General features: G+C 43.6%; 1 protein-coding gene across 1 annotated transcript in view; it reads right to left on the bottom strand.

Annotated features, from left to right (window-relative positions):
• Positions 1-26,070, bottom strand: part of LOC108795010 (NACHT, LRR and PYD domains-containing protein 3-like) — a 61,890-nt gene that overhangs the window by 24,321 nt on the left and 11,499 nt on the right. Inside the window, exons 4-8 of the mRNA XM_018566176.1 lie at positions 21,053-21,218; positions 18,454-18,519; positions 9,602-11,297; positions 8,435-8,599; positions 6,169-6,333 (exon numbers count right to left, since the gene is read on the bottom strand). Of these exons, the coding sequence (XP_018421678.1) occupies positions 6,169-6,333; positions 8,435-8,599; positions 9,602-11,297; positions 18,454-18,519; positions 21,053-21,218 (2,258 nt within the window). The remainder of the gene's footprint in view (positions 1-6,168; positions 6,334-8,434; positions 8,600-9,601; positions 11,298-18,453; positions 18,520-21,052; positions 21,219-26,070) is intronic.

Raw genomic sequence — 26,070 nt, 5'->3', positions numbered from 1 at the left:
TATGTATATACATATATATATACATACACACACCGTGTTTCCCCAAAAATAAGACACTGTCTTATATTTTTTGTGGTTCAGAAAAACGCACTAGGTCTTATTTTCGGGGTAGGTTTTATATTTGTTTTAAGGTATAACAATCCAAAGTTAATGCAAATCCAAATTAAATAATCCAAAATGGCAAAGTTAAGAATAGGGTGATCAGGGCAATCAGGGGTGCCATACGTTTCCAAGAGCAATTTGGTAACCAGAATGAGTGAAGCGCACTTTCACTGTTGATTCCTCACAGGTGGAGTGCATTTGGTATCACTCCACCTGTGACAGGAGCCGGCGCTATAGAGGAAACATCGGCTTATGCGGCTCTGCTCCATGTGCTGCCGCCTCGCTTCCTCTAGCGCTGGCTTCGTTGGCATCGCTGATTCTCTCCCACAGCTCTTCAAGTTCCCCCTTATGCCACCACCTGCCCTGGGAATGGTCACAACTAGGTCTTATTTTCAGGGAAAGTCTTATATTTTAGCAATTCCCAAAAGTGGTACTAGGTCTTAATTTCGGGGTAGGTCTTATTTTCGGGGAAACAAGGTATTACATTTTGCTTGCATGTCTATGATTATCACAGGTGCAAAGTAAACAACATCTCATTCTCATTCTGGTGCTGATATTTTATTGCCTTTTATATTGACATCGCCATTTCAAATTATCTGTAATATGCTTACGTGGCCGTGCTCCGTCTTCAGAGTCCAGCACTGCCTACGTCCCTGACATCACACCGCTCCTCCCCGGCGGTCAGATTAAAGCCGGGAAATTTGAAATGCTCTGTGTCCTAGCAAACAAATGAAGCTGAACATTTCCCGCTGTGGACTCATTTACTAATGCTACACCCGTGCTGAGTAGCTCTCCCATCCTCCATTGAATCGGTGCCTCTCTCCTCCCACTGCTGCCACGCTTTCTCCCTGCTTCCATCACTGACAAACTGCAACTCCTCTCCTGCTGACTTCGCTTCCCTCTTGCCATGGCTACTGCCTCTCTCCTTCCACTTGTGCCATTCCGCCTCGCTGCTGCCAGCACTACCAAGCTGCATCCCTGCTGCCACTCCATCCAACTAACTTCTCTGCTGCACAGTCTTCAACTCCACCTTCATCCCTGCTCCCGCATCCAGGACACCTATAGCCTTTTCAGTGATACCCCAGCAGAATTCCTGGACTTGTGGTTCCTCAAGACATGTCACTGCCTTTTACTCCATGCCGAACCTCCCACAACTGCAAGTATAACAATCTCACTATTGTTACAGCCTCATATTCTATTTCTGTGTAAGAACTGGCAAACTCTCCTCTTAAAGGCACACTCCACACTTATACTTGTGCCACCAGACTTGTAGTCCTTCATTTATTAATAGACATTATTGCTATATATGAACTTCCTGGCAGCCAAAGGTCTTCTGTATAAGGTAACACAGACTCCCTACAGTTGCACACTAGTCAATCGCTAAGTAACCTACGTAGTGCAATCAGTCTACATCAATCAAATTGTGAGCAGTTTCAATCCGCAGTTGTGATACATCGCCCAAACCCTGACTACACTACAATTAAGGGGATTGTGCGTTACATTACCTTCCTCAGCTACAAGCATATATTTGTTCAGTTATTTTATGCACATCTTTGGATGTCAAACTGTCCCAGAATATTATTGTCTGTCAGTCCTTTTATACTCACTCTAATTCCTCTATCCGGCTTGTTGTCAGAGCTTCCATCAGATCCCTGAAATGAGGACCCTCCAGATTGTTCCCAGACAGTTCCAGTGTCCTCAGTGTCTGGTTATTTCTTATTCCAGATGTCAGGTCGTGGCAGGAAATGTCTGTCAGGTGATTTCTATACAATCTGTAGAAGAAGAGAAGAATGTTACCAGAAGACAATGAATTTCTCCCCCAGGAATGAATGTAACTATTCTCTACATGAATGGAACTCATTTCTCTTTATTGGAATCATTTATGTTCCATCACTTTATAAAACTCCAGTAATATAATTTTATAAGAGAAATGTTTTAATGGAGTAGACACCCCAATATTGTCATCCATGTGTAGAGACGATAATATCTCCATTCACAGGATGAGCACAGAATACCACTGACATGACTTGTGCCATCAAATTGGGATTTTTTAAATACTTTGTTTACCTCTGCTAAAAGAGCTCTACATTAAGAGAAAGTAATGGGGAGTGACAGTTTGATGATGATGATGATGATGGTCATGTTAGGTGACAAGAAGCTCATATAAGGTTTTGATTTCTCATTTGCAATAACATAAGATTCCCTGGTGTATTGCCACCTATAATCTCATCTATTTTACGGTACTAGTTACCAAACCAGGGCTGTAGGAAGGGCGAGGCGAGTGAGGCACTCGCCTCGGGTGCAGGCTGGGGGCGCAGCCAGGATACTGGTATTCCGCCGTTTGGGGGGGGGGCGCCGCGGGCCCGAAGATTTTCTAGTGCGGCCAAAGTTTAAAAAGTGTGCTCTGCCTGCGGCCGCGTCGCGGCTTTCTCACGCTGCCAGCGCCGATCTGAGGAGCCTGCGGTGCCGCAGCTCTCTCACGCTGCCAGTGGTGAGAACTGAAGAGAGGGACTCGGGAGGACGTAGCGAGGGAGGTGTGGCCGTGAGGTGGCTGAGGCGGGTCCCAAGGTTGAGTGACGAGTCCAGCATAGGCAACCTGAGGTGATCACTGACGAGAATCGGATCTGAAACAGAGGACAGAGAGGGAGAGCTGCAGCCTTCAGGTACTATGCTGTGACAATGACAGTCAGTCAGTATATCACTCCCCTTCTTTTCCATCACTTCTGTACTGTAGAAGTGATGGAGAAGAAGGGGAGCGATATACTGATAGTAATATGTGTGACACCTGTGTACCTGCCTCCACATTAGTATCTAATCTATTAGTTTTATCTCTATTATTTAAATTATAATCAAAATTATGTGGGGTGGATGCTCAATGGGGACTGTATGGACTCATTCATTTTAACATCTTTCCATTATTTTGTCCTTTATTCGTTATTACCTTAGTTTGTCACTATTACTTTTTGGATATTCGTTTGGTTACAATTTAATCTAAGATATTCATTGGTTTTATTACATTAACCCACGATCAACTTAATTTCATTGAGTCTGTGCTATACACGCACCTTTTTTCACACACAATTTTTTAAACACCTGATTTTATTTGAATACATTGTATCCATCTTAATTACCTATTACACATTTATACTTTTAATTAATTTAACCTTTAGCGCTTGGTTATCACTTTTTCGTTCATCTAAGGAGATTTCTCCTTTCATTTCTCAGCTGCTTTAGGTTGTATTTATTTTAGTGAGATCCAGGAGCGCAGATTATCTCTCACATAAAAATCAATACCAAACAGGAAAAAAAAAAGGGGGGAAAGAAAAAACGGAGATACAGTGGAAAAAGGGGAAGGGAAGAGGAGAAAGGACAGAAGAGGTAGAAGGGTCAGGTTGTTCTCCCATGCATTCTAGCACCCCCAAAGGACCAAAAGGACCACACAAAAAAACCACACAACCTTGCTGGACTCGAGGAGGGAATCGCGTAGGTCAACCAGAGTTCCCAAATGTTAAGACATTTCACGTAAGTGTCTCAAAGAATGCTTTTTAATTTGTCATTTACCAGAGTGTGTTCATACATTCTTTCACCTCTTGTATAGGTACACTGGGCTATCTCCAAGCTTTTGCAATTGTTTGCTAAACCACCCGGAATAATAGGATTTTGTTCTTACAGTAATTATTTTTTTCTCAAGAGTCCATTGAGGGACACAGATCTCAAAAATTATGAGACAGGTATCCTGCTGCCTACAGGAAAAATGGACACTAGGCAAACAAATTAAAAGCCTGTCTCTTTAAGAACATAACCCCTACTACCTCTCACCTGCCAGTTGTAGCAGTATAAATGAACTTGAGGGGAAGGAGCGGTGTCCCTCAATGGACTCCAAAAAAAGAATGTTATGGTAAGAACAAAATCCTACTTTCACTATTGTCCATTGAGGGACACAGCTCCATTGCAGGACACTGACCAGCGCCCAGTGGGGAGGAGAAAAGCTAGGGATGCACTGAATTTTCAGCCGTATTTTTGCCCATTATGGTACTACCAGTATTTTGCCCATAGTACCGTTTTCGTCTGAAATATTTCAGTGCATACCTAAAAGAAATTACATGGATGTATAATTCAAGCAAAAGCAAATTATCTTGCACAAACAAGTATTTAGTATTTTCAACACCTCTTTTGGAGGACAGCTCTGCATCAGCCAGGAACAGGAATAAATCAGTCATGTATAGGGCACTCCTCAGTTCCCCTTATCTTGACACTCACCAAAGCCCCCTCATCATTGGATAAAATAAACCATGTGCCAGTGGGCAACCCTGACAGTTGCCCCTAACTAGCCCCAGTTATCAAAGCCAAATCAGAGGGCATTATAAAGTATGGTTATCCACCATAGAAAAAGATGCACAAACCCCATCATTCTTAAAACCTTCCTCATATACTCCAGTCAACTGAATCAAGCACGTTGTATTGTATTGGCATGGTCAAGCTGTAAACTGGTCAAAATCCAACGTAAATTGTGCCTGTGGTCCTGCCAAAAATAAACCTGGTCTGTTCAATATCAACTAGGAATCCTATCATCTAAGAAAGGCGCATTGCTATAATTTTAGTTAAAATCTTAAAATCCTTGTTAAGCAGAGCTATGGGGCGATAGGATGAGCACAAAAGGGGGGGTCTTTACCTGGTTTGGGGAGTACCTGCTCCCAGCGCAACTCTCATTGTGAAGGACAGCTCCCTATCTGGCAGCTGAATGTAAACAAAGGGGCATGAATAAACATCTCTCAGCATCCCCGCTCCTTGGTTGACTTTAACTGCTGGCTGGGTATTGTCCCAGGCAGCAGCTGAAATGTGCAGGGGATGCATCACTGGTTGCTAGCATGCCCGCAGCTACCAGCTTCTTTGCAACTACAAACCCTGAGCAGTAAAGCATTCCTTTAGTGGTAGTAGTAATATCACTACTCAGTAAATGACTTTGTACTGTGGCCAGACGTTTGCCTCAACAGGGGGCCAACCAGCTATTTAGTTTACCTGTTTGATAAAGAGCGAACAGGAAACGTTCACTCAAACCCTACATGGCCTCGAACGCAAACCTCATCCCTACTGATAAGAACTATATACTGTATACACTATATAGCATATGGTCATGTTAGGTGACAGAAGCTCATATGAGGTTCTGACAGCTCATTGCAGTAAGATCAGATTCCCCTCTGTATGACCACCTATAATCTCACCTATTTTACTAGTTACTAGACTTGTGCATTCGGATTCAGACAAACCTGCAAATCAACGAAATTTTGTTGATTTGGCGGTTCGTCCGAATTAATTATCATATGCCCGAATATAGGAAAAACGTATTCGGGCACATGATTCGTATTAAAATATGCGGCGGCCATATTGGCCACCATCGCGTTCGGTGCATGCTTGCCACCATCTTGCAGGTGGTGGGCATGACGTCACGCCTGGACAGTGTCAGGTGACATAACATGAGGTATGGGTGAGCCATCTTGGTGTATAACTAGATATATACCAAGATGACAGCGCCTAACAGGCATGTGACGTCACCTGACGCCACGCACGCGCTGGTGTCATGCGCCCCGCCTCCAGGATGGTGGCGCGCATGCGCAGAATGTGCCAGTGGCCAATATGGCCACCGCGCATTTTAATATGAATCATTATGTACTCAAATATGTTTTATAATAATTGATTCGGATGAACCGCCATTTGTGTTTCGTATGTAAACCTTTTTAGTTTCCGTTCATTTCTTCTGAAATTAATTTTTAGCCATTGCACATGCCTACTAGTTACTAGGCAAAATAGAATTTCATATTTAAACAAGGTTACAGAAAAATACTAATTTCATGATGGATTACAGAGTGTGATAAGATCTAAGAACTAGATAACACTCTGGGATTGGTTAACTATAGAGAGAAAAAAGGAAATCAAATATAAATTACATTATTACGATTTGTTTTTTGTGGTTTAGATTTTTTATTTTTTATGAAAAAAGAAAAAAACTGTTGCGTTCTATTATCAACCTAGTCAGTCTAGTTATACTTAGTTATTAGTTATACTCACTGTAATTCCTCTATCCGGCTTGTTGTCAGAGCCGCCATCACATCACTGAAATGAGGACCCTCCAGATTGTTCTCAGACAGGTTCAGTGTCCTCAGTGTCTGGTTATTTCTTATTCCAGATGCCAGGTCGGGGCAGGAAATGTCTGTCAGATGATTATTCCTCAAACTGTAGAAGAGAAGAATATTACCCGTCATGTTACACAAGCATTGTGATATGCTGTTATTATTGGTTTCATCGTCCTCTGGTATTTTGTCCCACTTCTCTCCATAGTTCAGGTTTTCCTCTGCATAGATAGCTAAAGGACATTTGGATGCAGGCTAGAATAAAATGAAAAGGAGAAAAGCTAAGTGGTTAACATATGATCTTTTGACCTATCCAGTGTTCACTGCTGTAAAGACCTGCACAGTTTGGATTAAGCTTCTCAGTAATCTTCAAGGTGTCATATGAATTGAGTCACTGTCTGCCAACACTACTGAGATTGGGAGTTATTGCTATCTCATTACAACTGTATTTTACAGAGAAAACAATTTTAATGCTTAGACAGGGGAGGCAGAACATGTTTGACCATTCTTCCAGAAGCGCATTTGTGAGGTCACTTACTGATGTTGGACAAGAAGGCCGGGCTCACAGTCTCCGCTCTAATTCATCCCAAAGGTGTTCTATGGGGTAGAGGTCTGGGCTCTGTACAGGTCAGTCTCACACACACACACACACACACACACACACACACAGTGTTTCCCCGAAAATATGACCTAGCACTATTTTTAAACATTCCTGTAATACAAGACCTACACTAAAAATAAGACCTAGTTTGGGGGTGGGGCAAGGCAACCCAGAGATCAACCAGAGTACATGGCGGGGACTAACCGCTGCGTCGCTGCTCCCGCATGCCGCCCCCGTCACGAAATCAGCAGATACCTGTCTGCCTCAGCCTTTGCTTAGAGAGCTGCCGCCGGGCAAAAAACTTAATTTCCCAGCAGGCAGCAGCACAGCGCCGCAAGGAACGTATGGCCAGTGGGGTCGGAGTGAGGTGAGGTGAGGTGACTGAGCCTCAGTCACTGAGGGAACTTCTGACTGGAGGTCCGTGCAGTCCAGCCTGGCGACGAGAGAGGTGGCTCCCTGGCAGGGATCCCACAGAACTGTGGAGGGCATCAGAGAGGAGAGCTCCGGGACAGCTGCAGCTTGCAGGTATTGTGACACTATTTAAAATAATAGCAAATAAAATAAGACATCCCCAAAAATAAGACCGTGTGTGACAGTGTCTTATTTTCGGGGAAACACGGTAGGGTTGAGGCCATCCCTCCCTTCCATCTTCATGAATAATAAAGCTTCCAGAGGCTTCCTTTCTGGAGACTTCCCAGGTAGAATATTGCTCAGCTAAAATCTTTGTTTCTCTTCTCAAAGGACAGAGAAGATTCTGCCTGGTTACAATATAACCCCTCCCTCTCCCAGCAAGCCTCAGTTTTTTGCTAGTGTCCTTATTGATGGACATGCTATCTCTGAGAGACTTACTTCATTCTTTACATGCATTTGTTTTTTCACAATTCTCCTAGAAAGTTTCTGTTTTTTTAGCAGCTTTATGGCCACTGTGGCTGCCTCTCATCTTTGTTCCGTATTTGCTGTACTTCTTTGCGCAGCCTTGGGGAACCATACCTGCACCATGTCTGGAAGAAGATGCAGGGACGGCCTGTAGTGGTGCTTCGGGCACTGGATCATGTGTGGGCGCTCATCTTGGCATGAGGTGCATCACATTCAGTTAGCTGCAGGGTGCTATACAAATCCAGGGCTATGGTCCACCATTTTGGGGGAAGCACCATGATGGGTGAAGCCAGGATAGGGGCTTGGCCCCTGTACCCTGCTTTATGAATCAGTCTGAATGGCTGCTGTTAATGGGGGTCTATTCCCACTCCCAGTTCTTCCCTGGTGCCCACTGTGTCTTTATAAAAAAAAAAAAAAGTTAAAAAAAATTAAACAAAATTTTTTTCATATAATAAAATGTACATACACACCAAAACATACCGTATGAAAAAGACCATTATCCCACACGTTAGATATGGCTATGCACGCTGGAGTGGAATCAATAATTCTAGGGCCATTATTCACCGTTAAATATAAACTGATGGCCTGTAAAAGCTATTAAAGCATTACCTAAGGACAATCTTGGGTACTGTAGTTTTTCGACATTTCTCAGGCACACGCAATTTTGAAGCCTAAGATGTTTGGCGACTATATACTCAGCACATCCTCTGAGTGATGCTATACTTACAGTAACTCCTCTATCTGGCTTGTTGTCATAGCTTCCATCAGATCCCTGAAATGAGGACCCTCCAGCTTGTTTCTTGTCAGGTTCAGTGTCCTCAGTGTCTGGTTATTTCTTATTCCAGATGCCAGGTCGGGGCAGGAAATGTCTGTCAGCTGATTATTATACAAACTGTAGAAGAAGAGAAGAATGTTACCAGAAGACAATGAATGTCTCCCCCAGGAATGAATGTAAATATTCTCTACATGAATGGAACTAATTTCTCTTTATTGGGATCATTTATGTTCCATCACTTTATAAAACTCCAGTAATATAATTTTATAAGAGAATTGTTATAATGGAGTAGACCCCCCAATATTGTCCTCCATGTGTAGAGACGATGATATCTCCATACACAGGATGAGCACAGAATACCACTGACATGACACGTATTGTGCTATAATCTCCTTGTGTATGGAGCATGAATGGTATCAGCAGACAGTGTGAGGAATCAGCATTGCTAGTGATTGGACGGGATGATTTGTATCTGATATTCTATTTATCTCTGCTGATAAGAGCTCTGTACTCATAGGAAGTAATGGGGATATCTCCCGACACTGAATAGCAGATGTGCAGTAATAGTGGATGTGCACTAATGAGGGGATCTCCAATACTAGAATAGTGGATAGGGAAGTCAAGTGACATGATGAATTGCTGATCAATTCTCTGTGACCACCTATAGTCTTATCATTTTACTAGCTACTAGGCTTAATTGAATTTCATTTTTTAGGACAGGTCAAATTTTGGCCGATTCCCAGCTTTGGATCCAACAGTCTTTCACAGTACAATGTCTGTCTCACATTGAGCTGAGAAACACTCTTACACACAGCTAGGTCCAGCTGTCCTAATGAGGGCCTGTTCAGCAACCACCAAAATGTCGTCTAATTTCTGCCCCATTTCAGAAACTAATTTCAGTCAGACTCCCAGTAATACCAGCCCCAGTCTGCATTTGTAAATTACACGGTAAATAAAAACAAACAAGCACTCTTTTACCTCTGATCTTTGCTGGCTTTACCTGAAATCATGTATTTAAGAAACCATGGAGGGACATACCTTCCATCAAATCCCTGGGAAAAAACTTCTGATATGGTTTAATCTAACAAAGAAATGTAATTATTCATATTCAAGTTTTACCTTATACTCTTGATGTTGTGAAAAGCCAGTACAAGCTTTCTTAGTCCTTCATTCTGAATATTACATGAATTTAGATTTACTTCTTGTGTCTCTCTGCAGGATTGAAGGATAAAAGACAGCACAGAGCAGTCCAGAGGGCTGAGGGGGACATTAGAAAAGTCAACTTTGTTTGATCCAACACATTGTGACACCAGAGCCTTATTCCTGCTCTCATGGAGATAGTAGAAGACATTAAGAAGATCTCTCTTGTATCCTCGTTCTTTTAGCATTTTCTTCTGGATCCAGGTGATGACATGTCTGGCAGCCAGAGTAGACAATTCTCCCACATGAGACTTTAACATGGATCTAGTAGAAGAGTCTGAGAGACCGCAGAGGAAACGGAGAAAGATTTCAGCACGGCCGTCATTGTAAGATTCAGCTTTATCAAGTGCTTCCTGTAATGTGTCCGGATTATAGTTAATGAAATGGACTAAAGCAGCAAAAAACTCCTGAAGAGTGAGATGTAAGAAGGTGTAATCCACATCAGGAGGCTGACCAGATTCCATCATGACACATGAAAAGAGATGTGTATCATTTCTCACACTGAATGAGTCCAGATGACGCTCATCAAATACAATCATGCGATTCATGACTCCATGTTCTGCCATCCACCCAATAGATGTCAGCACTTCCCGGGCAGGGTGACCACCATCTTTATTCTGGTTGTGATTGGCCAGAATGTTGGAGACAAAAGTCACAAAGAGTTGTGTCACTGTTTTGGGCAATGATGTCATCAGCTGATCAGTGATTGTTGGTTGGACTCTGAAGCACATTGATAACACTGTACAGATGATCCAGCAGTATGATGGGATATAACAGAAAGTGTACAGCGTGTCATTCTCCTGCACATAATGAAAAGCCTTTTCTGATAATTCCGCATTTCCAAAGAAATTTTTAAAGAAGAGAATTCTATCTCCATGGAAAAATCCTAAAATATCAGATATTCTCAGGAAAGCACCAGTATCAACTGAGGCCAGTCTGGTTGGGCGGCTGGTTATCAGTACAGAGCAACCCATAAGAAGACTCTGCCTCACCAAACTGACCACAATCTCACCAAAATCTGTTCTCTGTTTTGGATTGGACAGTTTGCATGATCTGAAATCCATTTGGTGAACACTTTCATCTAAGCCATCAAATATAAACAGAAGTCTCTCTGGATGTTGTAATATATCTCCAATCTGACTCCTCAGATAAGGATATTGTTGAAGAATCATCTCCTCCAAGCTGACCTCTCCCAGCCTATTAAGGTCCCGGAATCTGAAGAAGAAGAGAAAAGCAAATCTCTGGTAGTGTTTTCCGGTCACCCAGTCATAGACAAACTTCTGTATCAGTGTGGTCTTCCCTATTCCTGGCACTCCGCTCACCATTACTGCATGTGGTGCACATTGTGACTGGTGGCTCCAGCGAAACAGCTTGTTGGGGGAAATATGTTCTAGTTCAGATTGTGTTTTCTTCAAACATTTCTCATGTCTCACCCCGGTCTGTATTATCTCATTCTGGGGACGTTCCCTGAACTGATCAGAGGAGACTACAATCAGATCCACATAACGCTCATTGATGAGGAATCTTTGTGGTTCCAGGGTAGCTCCTGGGGGTCTATGCTCCACTAGAGTCTCCGTCTTCTCCATCAGATGTTGTTTGTGCTTTTTCTGAATATCTGGGAATGTAATTGAAATATTTGTATGAATTGGGTTAAAACAAATGTTGAGAATATGATGTCTAGCATTAATATTGGTCATTCATGGTCCAGTCAGTTAAGTCCGAATCATGAATCATTGATTCCCATACACATTTTAACACGATAGTATTAAATCGCACCAAATGTTCAATTAGGAATTTTTCATAGCAGGGAGTAATCAGACAAATCTTTATTGATAGGAGAGCAGATGCAGCATCCGCATCTACCAAATTGTAAAAAGGAATAATAAGGAAGTACAGCACCCTCAGATGTAGAAAAAGAGGGGGCTGAAGGTATAGCTGTAAGGCGTACGGCTCCAGGAAGGCAGGTCGAGATGTCCTGCGAGGTAGCTAAAAAAAACAAAACACAAATAAGAGCGCAAACCACCTAGCACAATAACCTCAAAATAGGTCTCAATATAGTTGGAGCCTTAAGAGGATGATCAATAAATCTGGATACATCAAAATGCAGGAAACCATTTCAGTGGACTCTCAGAGGGATAAATATAAATGTAAAGCATGTGAGTAATGTGAGCTAGTTTAGCAATCTTTCCAGGATCTCGTGTAACATATGCAGCCATCCAGTAACATTTGGATGAATACAATATAACTTCACTAGGTTGCCAGTGAGGAGCAGGGTGACAGTGGCTGGTAGTGGAAACATAAAAGCAAAAAAACACAGACCAGCGCACTGATCAAGTGTTAACATAAAAATCACACCTTTATGTAAAAATTTAATGCACTCACAGCGGTAAACTGGGGGAGCAGGGCATCTCTCAGTTCCAGAATTCAGGTGGTACAAGTCAGATCACGCTGAGCACTTCCTCTGATGGTAGTGGGGTACAACCAGAAAAACTTGCTGAAGTCCTCATTAGGTGGCACAGGGGGAGAAAGTAATGTATGCAGCCAGTGGCAGTGTCAGCACATATTCTTGTCAGTGAAGACAGCCAGTGCAGTGTCTGTGTTGGTCCCAGTCCTGTCATACATGGCTCTGTGTGTAAAGCCTGTGACACACTGCAAGCAAAGCCATGCAGAGCGAAGCAAAGCTGTCCGGCACGGAGCTTTGTGTGTAGTGTGTGAGCTGAGTGCAGGCATATGATTGACTGCACCTTCAGCCACTCGGCTCGTGCATAACAACCAGCCAGATGTCGCATCGGGTTTGTACACACGAGCCGATTGGCTGAAGATTGCATTTTTCATCTCGGCATGGTCAGCTATGCGAGCTTTCGCAAGTTGACGTGCCGGGGAGAAAATTACATGACACACTGCTCGCAAAGGCAGCGTGTCACCGCTGCGCGCTGCTTCACGTGCAGTGTGTCACAGCCTTAATACAGGAAGGGGAAGCTTCTCCTGCTGTGGCTGTGATGACGAGGCTGAGTGTATACACTCCGGTGCCTCTGTGGTGTAGGATCAGAGCGTTCCTGGGACTGTACAGGGAAACGGGATATACGATCGAGCAGACAATTTGAACGGGAGGGGGAAAGACAGCGAGCACAGACAGCGGGCATCCCCACCTGTGACTGCAAGCTGTTATCTCCTGTCACTGTAATCCGGTGAGAGTGTGCTGTTGAGTCGGATGGAAAAGAGCATAGGCAGAGCAGAGAAGAACATTAGGGGGAAAAGATTGGGTACCAGGGCAAAAATTGCCCAGAAAAGAAAAATTTGGTGCAACCTGTAATAAACTGGGCTCGTTTATGTTGTTGATTGGGGGGGTAGAAGATAGACAGAAATGTAAAGCATTCTATAAAGCAGGGCTCAAAATTTCCACTCGCCCCCTCTCAATTGGCGAGTGAAAATTGCGTGGAGGCGAGTGGAAATCCAGGGGGGCAAACTGCCACCGCTTCAGCAGCGGAGATCGCTGTGTCAGTTTTCTCGTCTCCTCGGCCGCTCTATAGCGGCAGCGGCTGATGAGGAGAAGAGAACTGACACGGCGATCGCCGCTGCTGAAGGAGTAGAATCACTGCGGCTGTCCTTTCTCCGGTGTGCTATCGAAAGCTCACTGCACTGTGCTTCAGTCTTTGAGCACCGGAGCTAGTTAGAGATCTCCATGAGTTGGACCTTTTGATAGAACACTGGCTCCTGCAGCTTCCTCCGCCCACCTCAGCTGCCATAGGCTGGGAGGAAGACTGCAGAGCTGCTACTGACTTGAAGGACAGCGCGGGAGAAGCAGGACACCTGGTACATGGAAAATACATTGCTGTACCCCCCCCACCAGAGGAAGAGGGCACCTGAATCACGTCGGCAATGTGAAATGTAAGTCCCGATTTCTTTTTTGGCGAACGACCCCCCCGGTTGTTACGCCACTGGATCCCGGGATTGTACGATAATCGGCAGGTGTATGGGCAGCGTGCGACCGCATCTACTGTGAGATCGTACGACTTTCGTCTTCCTAGCACGCTGGAAAACCGGGTTGGTGGCGTGCTCGGAAGACGAAAGCCGCACGGGCCGGTGTGTGCAAGCGCACACTGCCCGCTCAGCATTGCAATCATCGGCAAGCCCTCCCCTCAGCGGGGAAAGCTTGCGATGATCGCAAGTACGATCTGCCTGTCCAAGATGGGCAGGTCGTACAAAATTTTAATGAGCTTACAACCATCGCACAACGAAAGTCGTGCGATGATTGTAAGGTGTATGGCCAGCCTGACACCGCTGACCTCTGCTCCATGCGTTACATTACTGAACTCTGCACTATGCGTTACATTACTGACCTCTGCACTATGCGTTACATTACTGACCTCTGCACTGTGCGTTATATTACTGACATCTGCACTGTGCATTATATTACTGACATCTGCACTGTGTGTCATACAGCTGACCTCAGTACTGTTCGCCATAACTCTGGCATCTCTACTGTGCGTCACACTGCTGAACTCTGCACTCTGCATTGTTACTGATCTCTGTTACTGTGCGCGGCATACCGCTGACCTCTGTACATTTCTCCAGCGCGGGACCTGAAGGGAGGCTCAACAAGGCTGCTGGAGGCTTCACCTCTGTACATGGAGGCAACATCGCTACAACCCCCCACCACCACAGAGAGGAAGAGGAGCACCAGAATCAGATAAACTGTGCACTGTAAGTCCCTCTTTTTTCTGGATTACACCGCTGGCCTCTGTACTCTGCGTCACGTCATACCACTGGCCTCTGTACTCTGCGTCACACCATACCACTGGCCTCTGTACTCTGCGTCAACCCGGCTTGTCTCTGTACTCCGTATTACACCGCTGGCCTCTGCACTCTGCTTTGTTACTGATCTCTGTACTCTGCGTCACACCACTGACCTGGCGGATTTAAGGCCGGGGCACGGTAGGGGTTAGGTGGGGCAACTGGTGGCGAGTAACTCTTAAGGCCTGGCTAGTAGCTCAGGACTTGAAATTTTGAGCCCTGCTATAAAGCATAGGATTCATCCTATTGCTTGGTATCGTTGGTCATGAGTTCTCTATATACTTCAATTCCCCATACAGTAGGGCTAAATGCGTTACAATTCTATCTATCCTCCACCCACACAATCAGCCATAAATAAGCCCAGTTTATTATAGATTGCACCAAATTCACACTTCAACGTAATTATTTTTCTTTTCTGAGCAATGTTTACCTACAAATCAGTGGCACAGCCATGGGTGCCAATTATGCTCTGTAGGAAGGTCACTGGTCTGCAATCAGAACTGGCAGTAAATGCAGCTTTATTGCGCTCAAACGTAAAAAGTCTCTTTTTTATCAACAGGGTACGTTTTCCCTTTTTAAAAAAAACAACTTCCAGCAGAACTCAAAAGTAATAGAAACAAGAAGGCCTACTCCACCTTAGGAGGCTAACTGACAGTAGTATCCCTCACTACTCCCTACTGGAGCGGCTATTCCAGCTTCCATTATAAATGAACATGCATAAAGAATCAAAGTCCTTAACATACAGTTTTTTCTCCCAGACCTTATTCCACAGATATTCAGATGCTCTTCAGTCTATGTCTGCATCCAGTGCAGCCTGGATCTCTCTCTGAGCTCTCTCAGTTACTATCAGGTGCAGGCTAATTAATAGAGAGATGGTGTGTACCTGTTGGGGAAATGCTTAACTCCGTCCTAGCCAGGGAAAGTTGCCCTTTTCAATCTCTCACTGACGTACACCGAGTCATATACCCTGTCACAGCTCCTAGTTACACAAATCTTAACAAGGGCTATTGGGAAGAGCGTAACTTCTGGAAAAACTACCCTTTTGCTAAACACCTTGTTTTTTTATGGGCGTTATATTGACGATATCGTAATCATTTGGGGCGGCCATCCTAACAGTCTATTGGACTTTGTGTCACATTGTAACAGTAACAATTTAGGCCTTTCCTTCACCCACATATTTTATTCTGACTCCGATTGTTGTGATAGCGATATATATCCCTTGCTGAGACCTCTATGCCTGGCCTGTATAAGCAGATATACTCACTGCGGACAATCCTTGTCAGATAGCTGAACTCGTCAATACCGTTTCATCCAAAAAAGGTACTTTATTCTTAACATCAGGGTTACAGCAGATGATAGGAACAGCAGATGAATGGTTTCAGTATTGTGCGGTCAAAAAATGATGCCTTTTCTAGCGTACTATGCAGAGTACATGTGTCCTAGTTACATGTGGCCTGTTAGCTGCGGCCATGACACAGGAAACACTGACCAACAAGAAGAAGGGAGGGGCATACATACAAAGGAAATATGTAATAGATCAGGAAAAGAAATACAAAAAAACAGGTGCAATATCACAAAGGGCCACTAGATGGCAGCATGTGAACCAGATATATGAAACGTCCATAGGAAATGGTATAGGGAAAACAATCTATCTAAAACTATCTAACATTAACTTCTATAACATATTCTATGCCCCATTTGGGCGGCACATATTTGATCCCAGTAGTCTGGTTTTTCTGGACCTTGAACTCTCCACTGAAGGGAATAAAATAATCACCAAAAACCACATGAAACCCACTGGTGGCAACTCGCATTCACATTTCTAAAATTGCCACCACCCCAGGTGGGAACGAAATATCCCCAAGAGCCAATTTTGTAGGCTGAGGAGAAAAACTACACAAAAAGAGCTGACTATTCTTCACTCAGTAATCATCTTTTGTCCAAATTCAAAGAGAAACAATAGCCTGAACAATTAATTCAGGATGCATATTCAATGTATCTGAGCCCTAACACTCTGAACAATGCCAGATCCCCCAAAACCACAAGGTGACATGACGTTCATCACTACCTATAATCAAAGTAATAACGCTGTCATGGTCCTTGGAATACTGAACCATGTCTCCTTGACTATATGACACAGTGGGGGGGTCCTCCACCCTGTCTTAGGGTTGAATCACTCTGTGTTTGTTTCACAGTTCACAGTTTGTCTTAAGGATAATCCCCTCCAACGGCTCCGGGGTCTGGAAGGAAGGCATTGTTCTGTGTTTATGTAATTATCTCCTGGGACTTCTCTGTGTCATTACCCATATCAGCCCTCCCCTTCAAGTTATCGGACCAATCCCTGCTGACTCTGCTTCAAGTCCTCCTTTGCATGGCCACACATATCAGCCCTCCCCTTCAAGTTATCGGACCAATCCCTGCTGACTCTGCTTCAAGCCTTCATTTGCATGACCAATAGGAAGGTGTTGGTTTGGGCGGGTTGTTCAAACTGTTGTGTATAAAAGTGTGTGTGTGCATTCAATAAAGCAGATCCCTGTTGGAACTTACATACAGCCTGCCTGGTGTTTGTTCTGAGCTGGATTGGAACGGCACATAGCTGTAGTTCCAATCCCGGATTATCTGACGATCGAAGGATCAGACGTTGCGGTCTGACATCTGATCCATTAGTAGCAGAGGAGTGCCGGGAGAGTGGACCGAGCGAGCAGGGGCTCGTTACAAACGCCATACAGTATGCCATCTGGAGAAAATTGGCATACTGACTGATAAATAATTCAAAACTGGGCCCCACATTTTCATCTCTTTCCGCTCACCAGGCAGTCGTGCCGATGGGGACAAGGGCCTCTTCCCCACAACCCTAACCCAGTGGTTGTGTGGGTCTGCCTGCAAGGGGGCTTATTTGCATGGGGGTACCCTTTAATTAAGGGGGCACCCAGATGCTGCCCGCACCCTATAGAACTCTGTATGTAGGACGCTGTATATAGAACTCTGTATATAGGACGCTGCATATAGAACTCTGCATATAGAACTCTGCATATAGAACTCTGCTAGCCTTTAACCAATTAGAGCTTCAGAGAGCGCATTGCCTTGTGGGATGGTGCGTGGTCGAACAGACCGTGGACATCCCACAAAGTTCGGCAATGTTCGAATCGAACTTACGTTCGACTCGAACCGGCAGCCCATCACTACTCTTCAGTGACAATATTTTTTTATTTTTTTTTAAGCCAGAGATGAGCTTGAGGCTGGGTTCACACCTAGGCGTATTGTATATGCGCGTTTGTCGCGCGTTTCGCGTCCCGCGTTTTTACCACGATTCACGGTAAAAAACCGCGCGACAAACGCGCGTTTCCGAGGGCTACTTGGCTGTATCCCAATGGAAAAGCGAGACCAAAACGCCCCAAAGAAGTACATGTACTTCTTTGGGCGTAGGCCGTTTTGTATCGCGTTCGAACGGGCGGAAATACGGCAAGGTGTGAACCAGACCCATTGAATACAATGGGATTTAGATGTTTGAGCGTTTTGTAGAGCGTTCGTCGAGTGTTGAACGCACTACAAAACGTTTAGGTGTGAACCAGGCCTAAATGTAAACTATATATGCTAAGTGTTGGAAACCAAACACCGTGAATCATATCTGATTATATACTGCAATACCAAAACTCTGTTCTTTCCACAGACGATAGTCCTGTCCATCTTTAAAATCCAGTTTTACAGATTCAGTAGGTCATTTCACAGCGATGGGTTTCTGGACTTGAAAAAAAATGCAGTGTGTAAGAATTCTGGTCCTGATATAACCAGAGCACAGACCCTGCAATTTTGGTGTGACTGGCGCACCCATATCATTATTTATACATTTTCAGACCAGATCCAGAAGTTCTTAGTAAAGTAAACAGTACAAGTGAAGAGCAAATATTCCAACATCATCTCCGCACATTAAACAAAGTGAGCCGTGTTTTATCAGATATATTACATATTTTATTTACCTTTCAGCTCTGGAGTCAGTGAGTGTCCATGTTCATCCAGCAAAATCTGCTCAACCAGACGCTCACCTATAGAGAAAAATGTAAGAAGATCCAATTATTTATGATTGAAGCTGACCTTTCACATACAGAATATAAGTGCCTAACCCTATGTTACACTTAATATAAGAGTAACAATCTTCATATTTTGACATATTATGTATATATATATTTTAGAGGACGGCAAGGCTGGGTCCTGGAAGGCAGGTATATCTCACCACTGTTTGGGTTGTGGTCCCTTTAAGGGCCACCAGAGAGTTAACCTTCCTGCCACAGGAAGGGGTTTAAAAGATCTACAACTCCCAGAGAAGAGTGTGGGAGTTGAGGAGGAAGTGATTAGATGTGTGCTAGATTGCTGTGCCTTAGGACTAATATTCTTGTGAAAGGGAATTCCCCATGTTTGGGACTTTTTTTTTGTTACAACAAGTCGGTGAGACACATTTATGTTTTGTTATCTGTACTGACGATACAGACTTTTACTTTGATTTTTTGCTGAAGATAAGTGTACATTTGTGTTTACCATTTTGGCTGTCCTGCAAAGGAAAATAAAATCCTTTGTTTTAGGGCTTGTTCACACTAGTGCGGAGCAGATGCAGAGCAGTTACAGATCACATAAAAAATGCATCCAATGTATTCCAATGGTATTTTGGTCTCTAGTTCACACCACAGCGTTCAGTTCCAGAGCATGTGGAAAAACTGCAGCAAGCCCTATTTTACCTGCTCTGGAATGCACCAAAAATGCATGCAAACACTCGTGCTTTACACCACGGCATCCCACGCTTTGCATTGCACTTGGTGATGTAAGGCTTGGATGCAGCTGCTCGGCCATGGAAACCCGTTCCATGAAGCTCTCTACGCACTGTTGTTGTGCCAATCTGACCGCGGAATATTTAGTAGCAAGGAAATGTCACAGTTGGATTTATTGCACAGGTGACAACCTATCATGGTACCACGCTTGTAGTCACCTGAGGACGACCTATTCTTTCACAAATGTTTGTAGAAGCGTCTGCATGCCGAGGTGTGTGATTTTATACACCTGTAGCTATAGAGGTGATTGGAACACCTGAATCCAATGATTTGGAGGGGTGTCCCAATACTTTTGCCAATATAGTGTGTGTGTATGTACATACATACATATATACATACACACATTATATTTGCCATATACACCATTTGTACTTTAATACTAAAAAAAAAAATCAGTCTGCAGCCAGTTGTGATTTTTCTAAAAATTATAAAAAGAAATCAAAGGTTGCTTCTGTATAATCTAAAGGTGCCCATACACGTTACAACCATCGCACGACTTTCGTTGTGCAATGGTTGTAAGGTAATTCAAATCTCGTACGATCTGCCCATCTTGGACAGGCAGATCGTACTTCCGTTCGGCATTTGTCTCTCGAGCACGCCACTAACCCGCCGAAAATCATACGATTTTTGGCTTTTTTTCCAGCGTGCTCGGAAGACAAAAGACGTGCGACCGTTTCATTAGAAACGGTCGCGCACCTTCCATACACCTGCCAATTATCGTACGATCGCGGGATCACCCGCGATTATCGTACGATAATCGGCAGGTGTATGGGCACCTTTACACTAATTCCCAAATGTTTTAAGTAACCAAAAATTTGCACACAGTTGGAAAACGTTAGGAGACCGGACACGCTGCTCAGAGTAAAGGTGCCCATACACCTTACGATTATCGCACTAAACTTTTTGTCCGATGATCGAATAGTCGAATAATTTTCGTACGGCAGCCCCATCCTGCCCCGATGATCGCAAGATTAATTTAGCCGTAATTAACGAAAAGCACCTGGACGAAATGTGGTAATTGATTTGCCGTATTTTCGTTAGCGCAAGCTAGATCGTGCGACTTTTGACGGACGGAAACGCCAGCAACCTTACGACAATCGTACAATCTAGCAAAGTTTTCAAACATGCTTGACCGTCAAAAGTCGTACGATTGTACAGTACTGTCGGTCGGACACTGCAATGCACACATACGATTATCGGACGAAAAGTCGATCGCATACGAAAATCGTACGATAATCGTAAGGTGTATGGGCACCTTAAGTCTGGCCATACACTGGCTGTTTGTTCTCTTAAAATAATCTTGATTGCAGTTAGCATGGAGTGTAGATACTCCCCCCGGTCTATTCTGTTCTGACAATGGTGGGTGTGCTGCTTTTTAGAAAACCTGCACAGCGATTGCAGAAGATTAGCTGCTGTCACTGCTCCACCAAGAATTTTTGAACCAAAAATAATTGACTGTTGTGGAACCAATGGGACCTCACACTGGTCGATTATTGACCGAGTCAGCTGTGTTTGGCCAGCTATAGAGGAATAGGTGTAATGTGGTCACGTGGTTTACAAGTCACAGAAACTATGATGTCTGTGTTATTCTATAAACCATACTGATATTAAAAACCTTTGCAGGTCGAAGGAAAGAAGAAAATAATTTACCAGAGAGGAAAATAGAAGGAATATAAAAATATATGTCAAATTACAGCTAGAATAATTGGTGTCAATAAATATTTTATTGCAGTTTTGATAGAAAACTCAAAGTTACCGATCTGCTTAATCTCATCCAGAACCACCAATAAATTTGGATGAGGATGATCTTTCTCTAGTGAATAGAGACATTCCCAGAGTCCAATCACAGCTTTTCTCCCCCGATCCTGAATATCTTGTAACAAGGTCTGAGAGAAGGAAGACGGTTCCATTGTCTGGTATTTCTGGAAAAAAATTTTTATTATTGTTCCTTTTTAACAATAATTATTTCATTTTTTATTTGTATTTCTACCCACAATGTAAAAGATTATCCTGGTTGGTCCCAGTTGATGTAATAAAACACTACCAGAGCTGCAGATAAGATAGACAGCAGATATAATGTGTACCATTCACCCCAGCTCGGTCCTTTCTTTATTTTAGCAATTGGTGTAGACACCCCACTGTTAAAGGAGAACTATGAGGGGGGTGCTTTTCACTCGGCTCATAGTTCTAGCCGACCTGTGACAATGAGACTGTCACAGGTCGGCTCAGTAGATCGGGAGGTGAGCGAACACATACCGGCGTTCGCTCACCTCTCGATCCTGTCACGGCTCTCTGCCGTGACAGGGGAAGGGTTGGATTCACCCCTCCCAGCCTTGATACGCCAGCGCTGACTGGCGGGACGTGGGAGGGGGCGGGTACAGCTGGCTCTGCCTCTAGATAGGCGGAGCCAGCTGTCAGTCATGCAGCTGGGCGGATCCAGACATAATTGTGGGGATCCGCTTCAGCTGCGGCGTCTCAGTATACCGCGAGCAGCACCTTGCTGAACTCCCTCCTATGTCTGAATGTGGAAGTAATGTGTAATACATCACTTCCACATTCACCTGTCAGTCCTCTGGCTGCTATAGCCAGAGAAGAAGCTGGTGAAGCAGATCTCTGCTTCATCAGCTTCTTTGGGGGTCCCCAGGTGACATTAGGGGTCTTGGAGAAAAAAAAAAAGTAAAATAATAATAAAAGTCACATATTAAAAAAAAAAAACCACAATTTTTTAAGTCCCCCACGTTTACGCACATATAAAAGTAAAGCCGCGTCAGATGTGCCAGCGCACGAAAACGACAATTGCGCTACACGTTACATATCGCCGTGAACATCGCAGTGAGAGCAATCATTTTAGGGCCATAAATCACTGATAACACTAAACTGATGAGCGGTAAAAGCTTTTAAAGAGTCGCCTATGGACAATTTTGTGTATTGTAATTTTCTTAGGTTTCGCTGGCGTGCGCAATTTTAAGGCAAATGTCAAATGTTTGGTGTCTATTTACCTGCTGTGACCCCGTGTTCTATCTGTCCCCAAAAAATGGCATAAAATGTATTTCAGTACAGCGCTGCATGACAGAATAAACGTCAGTCAAAGTACCGCAGCGCTGAATACTGAAAAATGGAAGGGGGTTTAACACCCCGGACTTCAAGTGGTTAATGAGATTCTAACCGTGAATGTAGTTTTTGTTCGGGAATCTCCATTCATTTCCAAAATCGAAATAAAATGACATTTCAAAAGACAAATCATCAAGTCTCTGATGGCATTATCAAATGTTCTGATGAGATTTTTAGAGCTGCAGCTAACGATTATTTTCAAAATCGATTAGTTAGCCGATTATTAAGTTTGATTAATCGGATAAAAAATAAAATACATTTTTTAAAAATGGCTCCAGTGATGCCGCCCACACCTGCTCCTCCTTCTTCTCCGCGCGTCCCTGTGCCGATCGTGGATGCGGGCGGTGAGCGTGAGGCGGGAAGGAGGTGCTGCGGCCGCGAGGGTCTGGCAGTGGCGAGCGTGAGGTGGGGAGGAGGTGTGGAGCCGTGAACAGGGCCAACCAATCGTAAGCCGATTAATCGATGATTGAAACGTTGACAACTTTTTCAATAATCGATTATGTCGATTAGTTGTTGCAGCCCTAGTGATTTTGCATATGAACATTTTGCGCGTTTCCGACGGCTACTTGGCTGTATCCCAATGGAAACGCCCAACAAAAACGGCCCAAAGAAGTACATGTACTTGTTTGGGCGTAGGCCGTTTTGTAGGGCGTTCAGACGGGCAGAAATACGGAAAGGTGTGAACCATACCCATAGAAAACAATGGGATTTTCATGTTTGTACGTTTTGTAGAGCGTTCACAGACAAAATGTAAAGGTGTGAACAGGGTGTCAGAGTATATCCAGCTTTAGTTTCATGGGACATATCAGCGTACAGAGGATGATGGCAATTTAAAGTGACACTGTACGCTCTCACTATAAAGCTCTGTTTGAAATTTTGTGAGTGAGGAAGGATTAGAACTACTGTCAGGTGTTTACTACTAGAAAATGTGGATCTGCGCTTGTGGATAACCTATTAAAGGGAATAAAGCAGCCACAATACAGACTGAGAAGTCCTAGCAGAGATTTTTCGGCGCTAAAAAGCCTTTCTATGTGAATAACTAAATATCTTAATAAATCAACTAATACTCCTAAACCATGATCAGTGCAAACTGCTAACAGTGAAAAACGTTTCCTCTAAAACTGTGAATAGATATACAAATCTTGCTGTGTAAATAAAAATGAAAAGACCGTATGGTCTCTTGTAATTGTGATAACTATATAAAGCAATCTTAACAGTAAAAAAACAGTTAGAGACTGTAGTGTGCAGTCACTTTGTGCAAAGTGATTGAGGTGATACAACCTCTGTATGATTAGACAGACCTCTCAAACAATCACATCCATGATTTATAGTGATCCATTAAATAACAAAAAAGTCCAGTCCAACTTCATATAGTTAAAGTGTGTAAATGTGCAGCGCTAAAAATTAAAGTGCATAATAAAAAAAATGTAAATATATAAATATATATAGTTAAATATATAAATATATATAAATTAGATAATAAGACAAATCTATAATATACAGTGTATAACAATTTAAATCCTAATACAGTGTCTCCACAGTGTTAAATATCCAGTGTAAAACCATATATAGTATCAAAAATGACAATATATAATATTTTCACTCATGTGTTTTTCCATAATAAAGTGAAATCGTGATAAATTAGTATCAAAACATTTCAGTGAACAGCTAATGACAAAATATAAAACTATAAGAAAGTCCCAAATTAGAAACCGTGATATGCTTAAAATTTGGATCCAATGAACATTTCAAGCAGATATCTCCAATCGGTGTATCAGTTGGTGAATTCTTCCCACACCACGGTGCTTTCAAACTATCCCCTTTCGGGTGTGTACTCACCCCACGGGTTGAGGTATTAAAGCAGGAGATCCCAAGTCAGAGGGTCCGCATCCCCAATGTTTACTCTTGATAACACTCCGTCCGTTATGGATTTAGGTAAAAAAGAGAAACCTCCTCATGGTGTGGTATGCATAAACGTTTATTTATATAAAAAACATATAGTCACTCACATTTAAAATCAAAGAAACCGGCCGGTGTAGTGTAGCGTCTCACTCGCCTGCTACTTCCTGGTATAGCGTGGTATCGAATTAGGATAGACCCGCCCCGATGCGTTTCGTCATACAAGACGTCCTCAGGATATATATTTATATATTTACATTTTTTATATTATGCACTTTAATTTTTAGCGCTGCACATTTACACACTTTATCTATTTTGACCACAGGGTTGAGAGCGCAGCTGCTTTGGTATCAGGATATTAAATCAGGGCTATCCATAAAGCGCGGATCCACATCTTTTACAACTTCATATAGTGATGGATGTAGGGAAAAAAAGAGGGTTGATGAATATCCTCCAATTACTTAAACAGCGTGCTGGTGCATCCAATATAAGTGCGTGAACAAACTTCAAAGTGTCACACACGAAAACCCCTTAAGGTCCCCACACACCTTACGATAATTGTACGATAATCGCGGGAAATCCCGCGATCGCACGATTATCGTAAGGTGTGTGGGAGCCGTGCGACCTCTACTACTGTAAGGTCGCACGACTTTTAACTTATGTTCGAAAACCCGCCGAGCATCGTACGACCGGCGGGTTTGTGGCATGTCCGTACGATAAAAGCCATATGGGCCGGTGTGCGCAAGCGCACACTGCCCGTTCAGCATTGCGGTCATCGGAAGTACGATCTGCCTATGCAAGATAGGCATATCGTACGTTTTTTTAAGTACCTTACAACCATCGCAAGACAAAAGTCTTGCGATGGTTGTAAGGTGTGTGCCCAGCCTTAGGCAGTGCTCACTCATCGCATACACATCCTTATGAGCTTTTGCAGTCAGCCTGGAGTAGGTATTTGAATCAGATCCCTCTTTAGTGTATCCTTCAGGTATTAGTTAGATGTTTCCCATAAATTAAGAGATTCTCCTCATGGTGAAGCATGTACATACATGTAAATCCCCGGAGCGCACGATTATCGTAAGGTGTGTGGGAGCCGTGCGACCTCTACTACTGTAAGGTCGCACGACTTTTAACTTATGTTCGAAAACCCGCCGAGCATCGTACGACCGGCGGGTTTGTGGCATGTCCGTACGATAAAAGCCATATGGGCCGGTGTGCGCAAGCGCACACTGCCCGTTCAGCATTGCGGTCATCGGAAGTACGATCTGCCTATGCAAGATAGGCATATCGTACGTTTTTTTAAGTACCTTACAACCATCGCAAGACAAAAGTCTTGCGATGGTTGTAAGGTGTGTGCCCAGCCTTAGGCAGTGCTCACTCATCGCATACACATCCTTATGAGCTTTTGCAGTCAGCCTGGAGTAGGTATTTGAATCAGATCCCTCTTTAGTGTATCCTTCAGGTATTAGTTAGATGTTTCCCATAAATTAAGAGATTCTCCTCATGGTGAAGCATGTACATACAAATTTATTAAAAATGGACATCCAAACTTACATTAACTGCCTCCGGGCCAGCCGTAGTAAAAAAACGGCCGGCCGGGAGCTCTCTCGATCTGAGCGGGCGTCTTTAGACGTCCGCTCAGACACGTCCCCTGAGCGGGAAATGGCCAATATTTAAAAACGGGCAGCGATGCCTGTTACCATACAAGCAATCCGCCGGCTGTAGAGCCGGCGGATCGCGTGTATGGGGTGCCGATCGGTCCCCCTC

Source organism: Nanorana parkeri, unplaced genomic scaffold, assembly GCF_000935625.1.
Source record: "Nanorana parkeri isolate BGI_ZX_2015 unplaced genomic scaffold, ASM93562v1 scaffold923, whole genome shotgun sequence".
Classification (NCBI taxonomy): domain Eukaryota; kingdom Metazoa; phylum Chordata; class Amphibia; order Anura; family Dicroglossidae; genus Nanorana; species Nanorana parkeri.
This window is presented reverse-complemented; position numbering and strand designations above follow the sequence as displayed.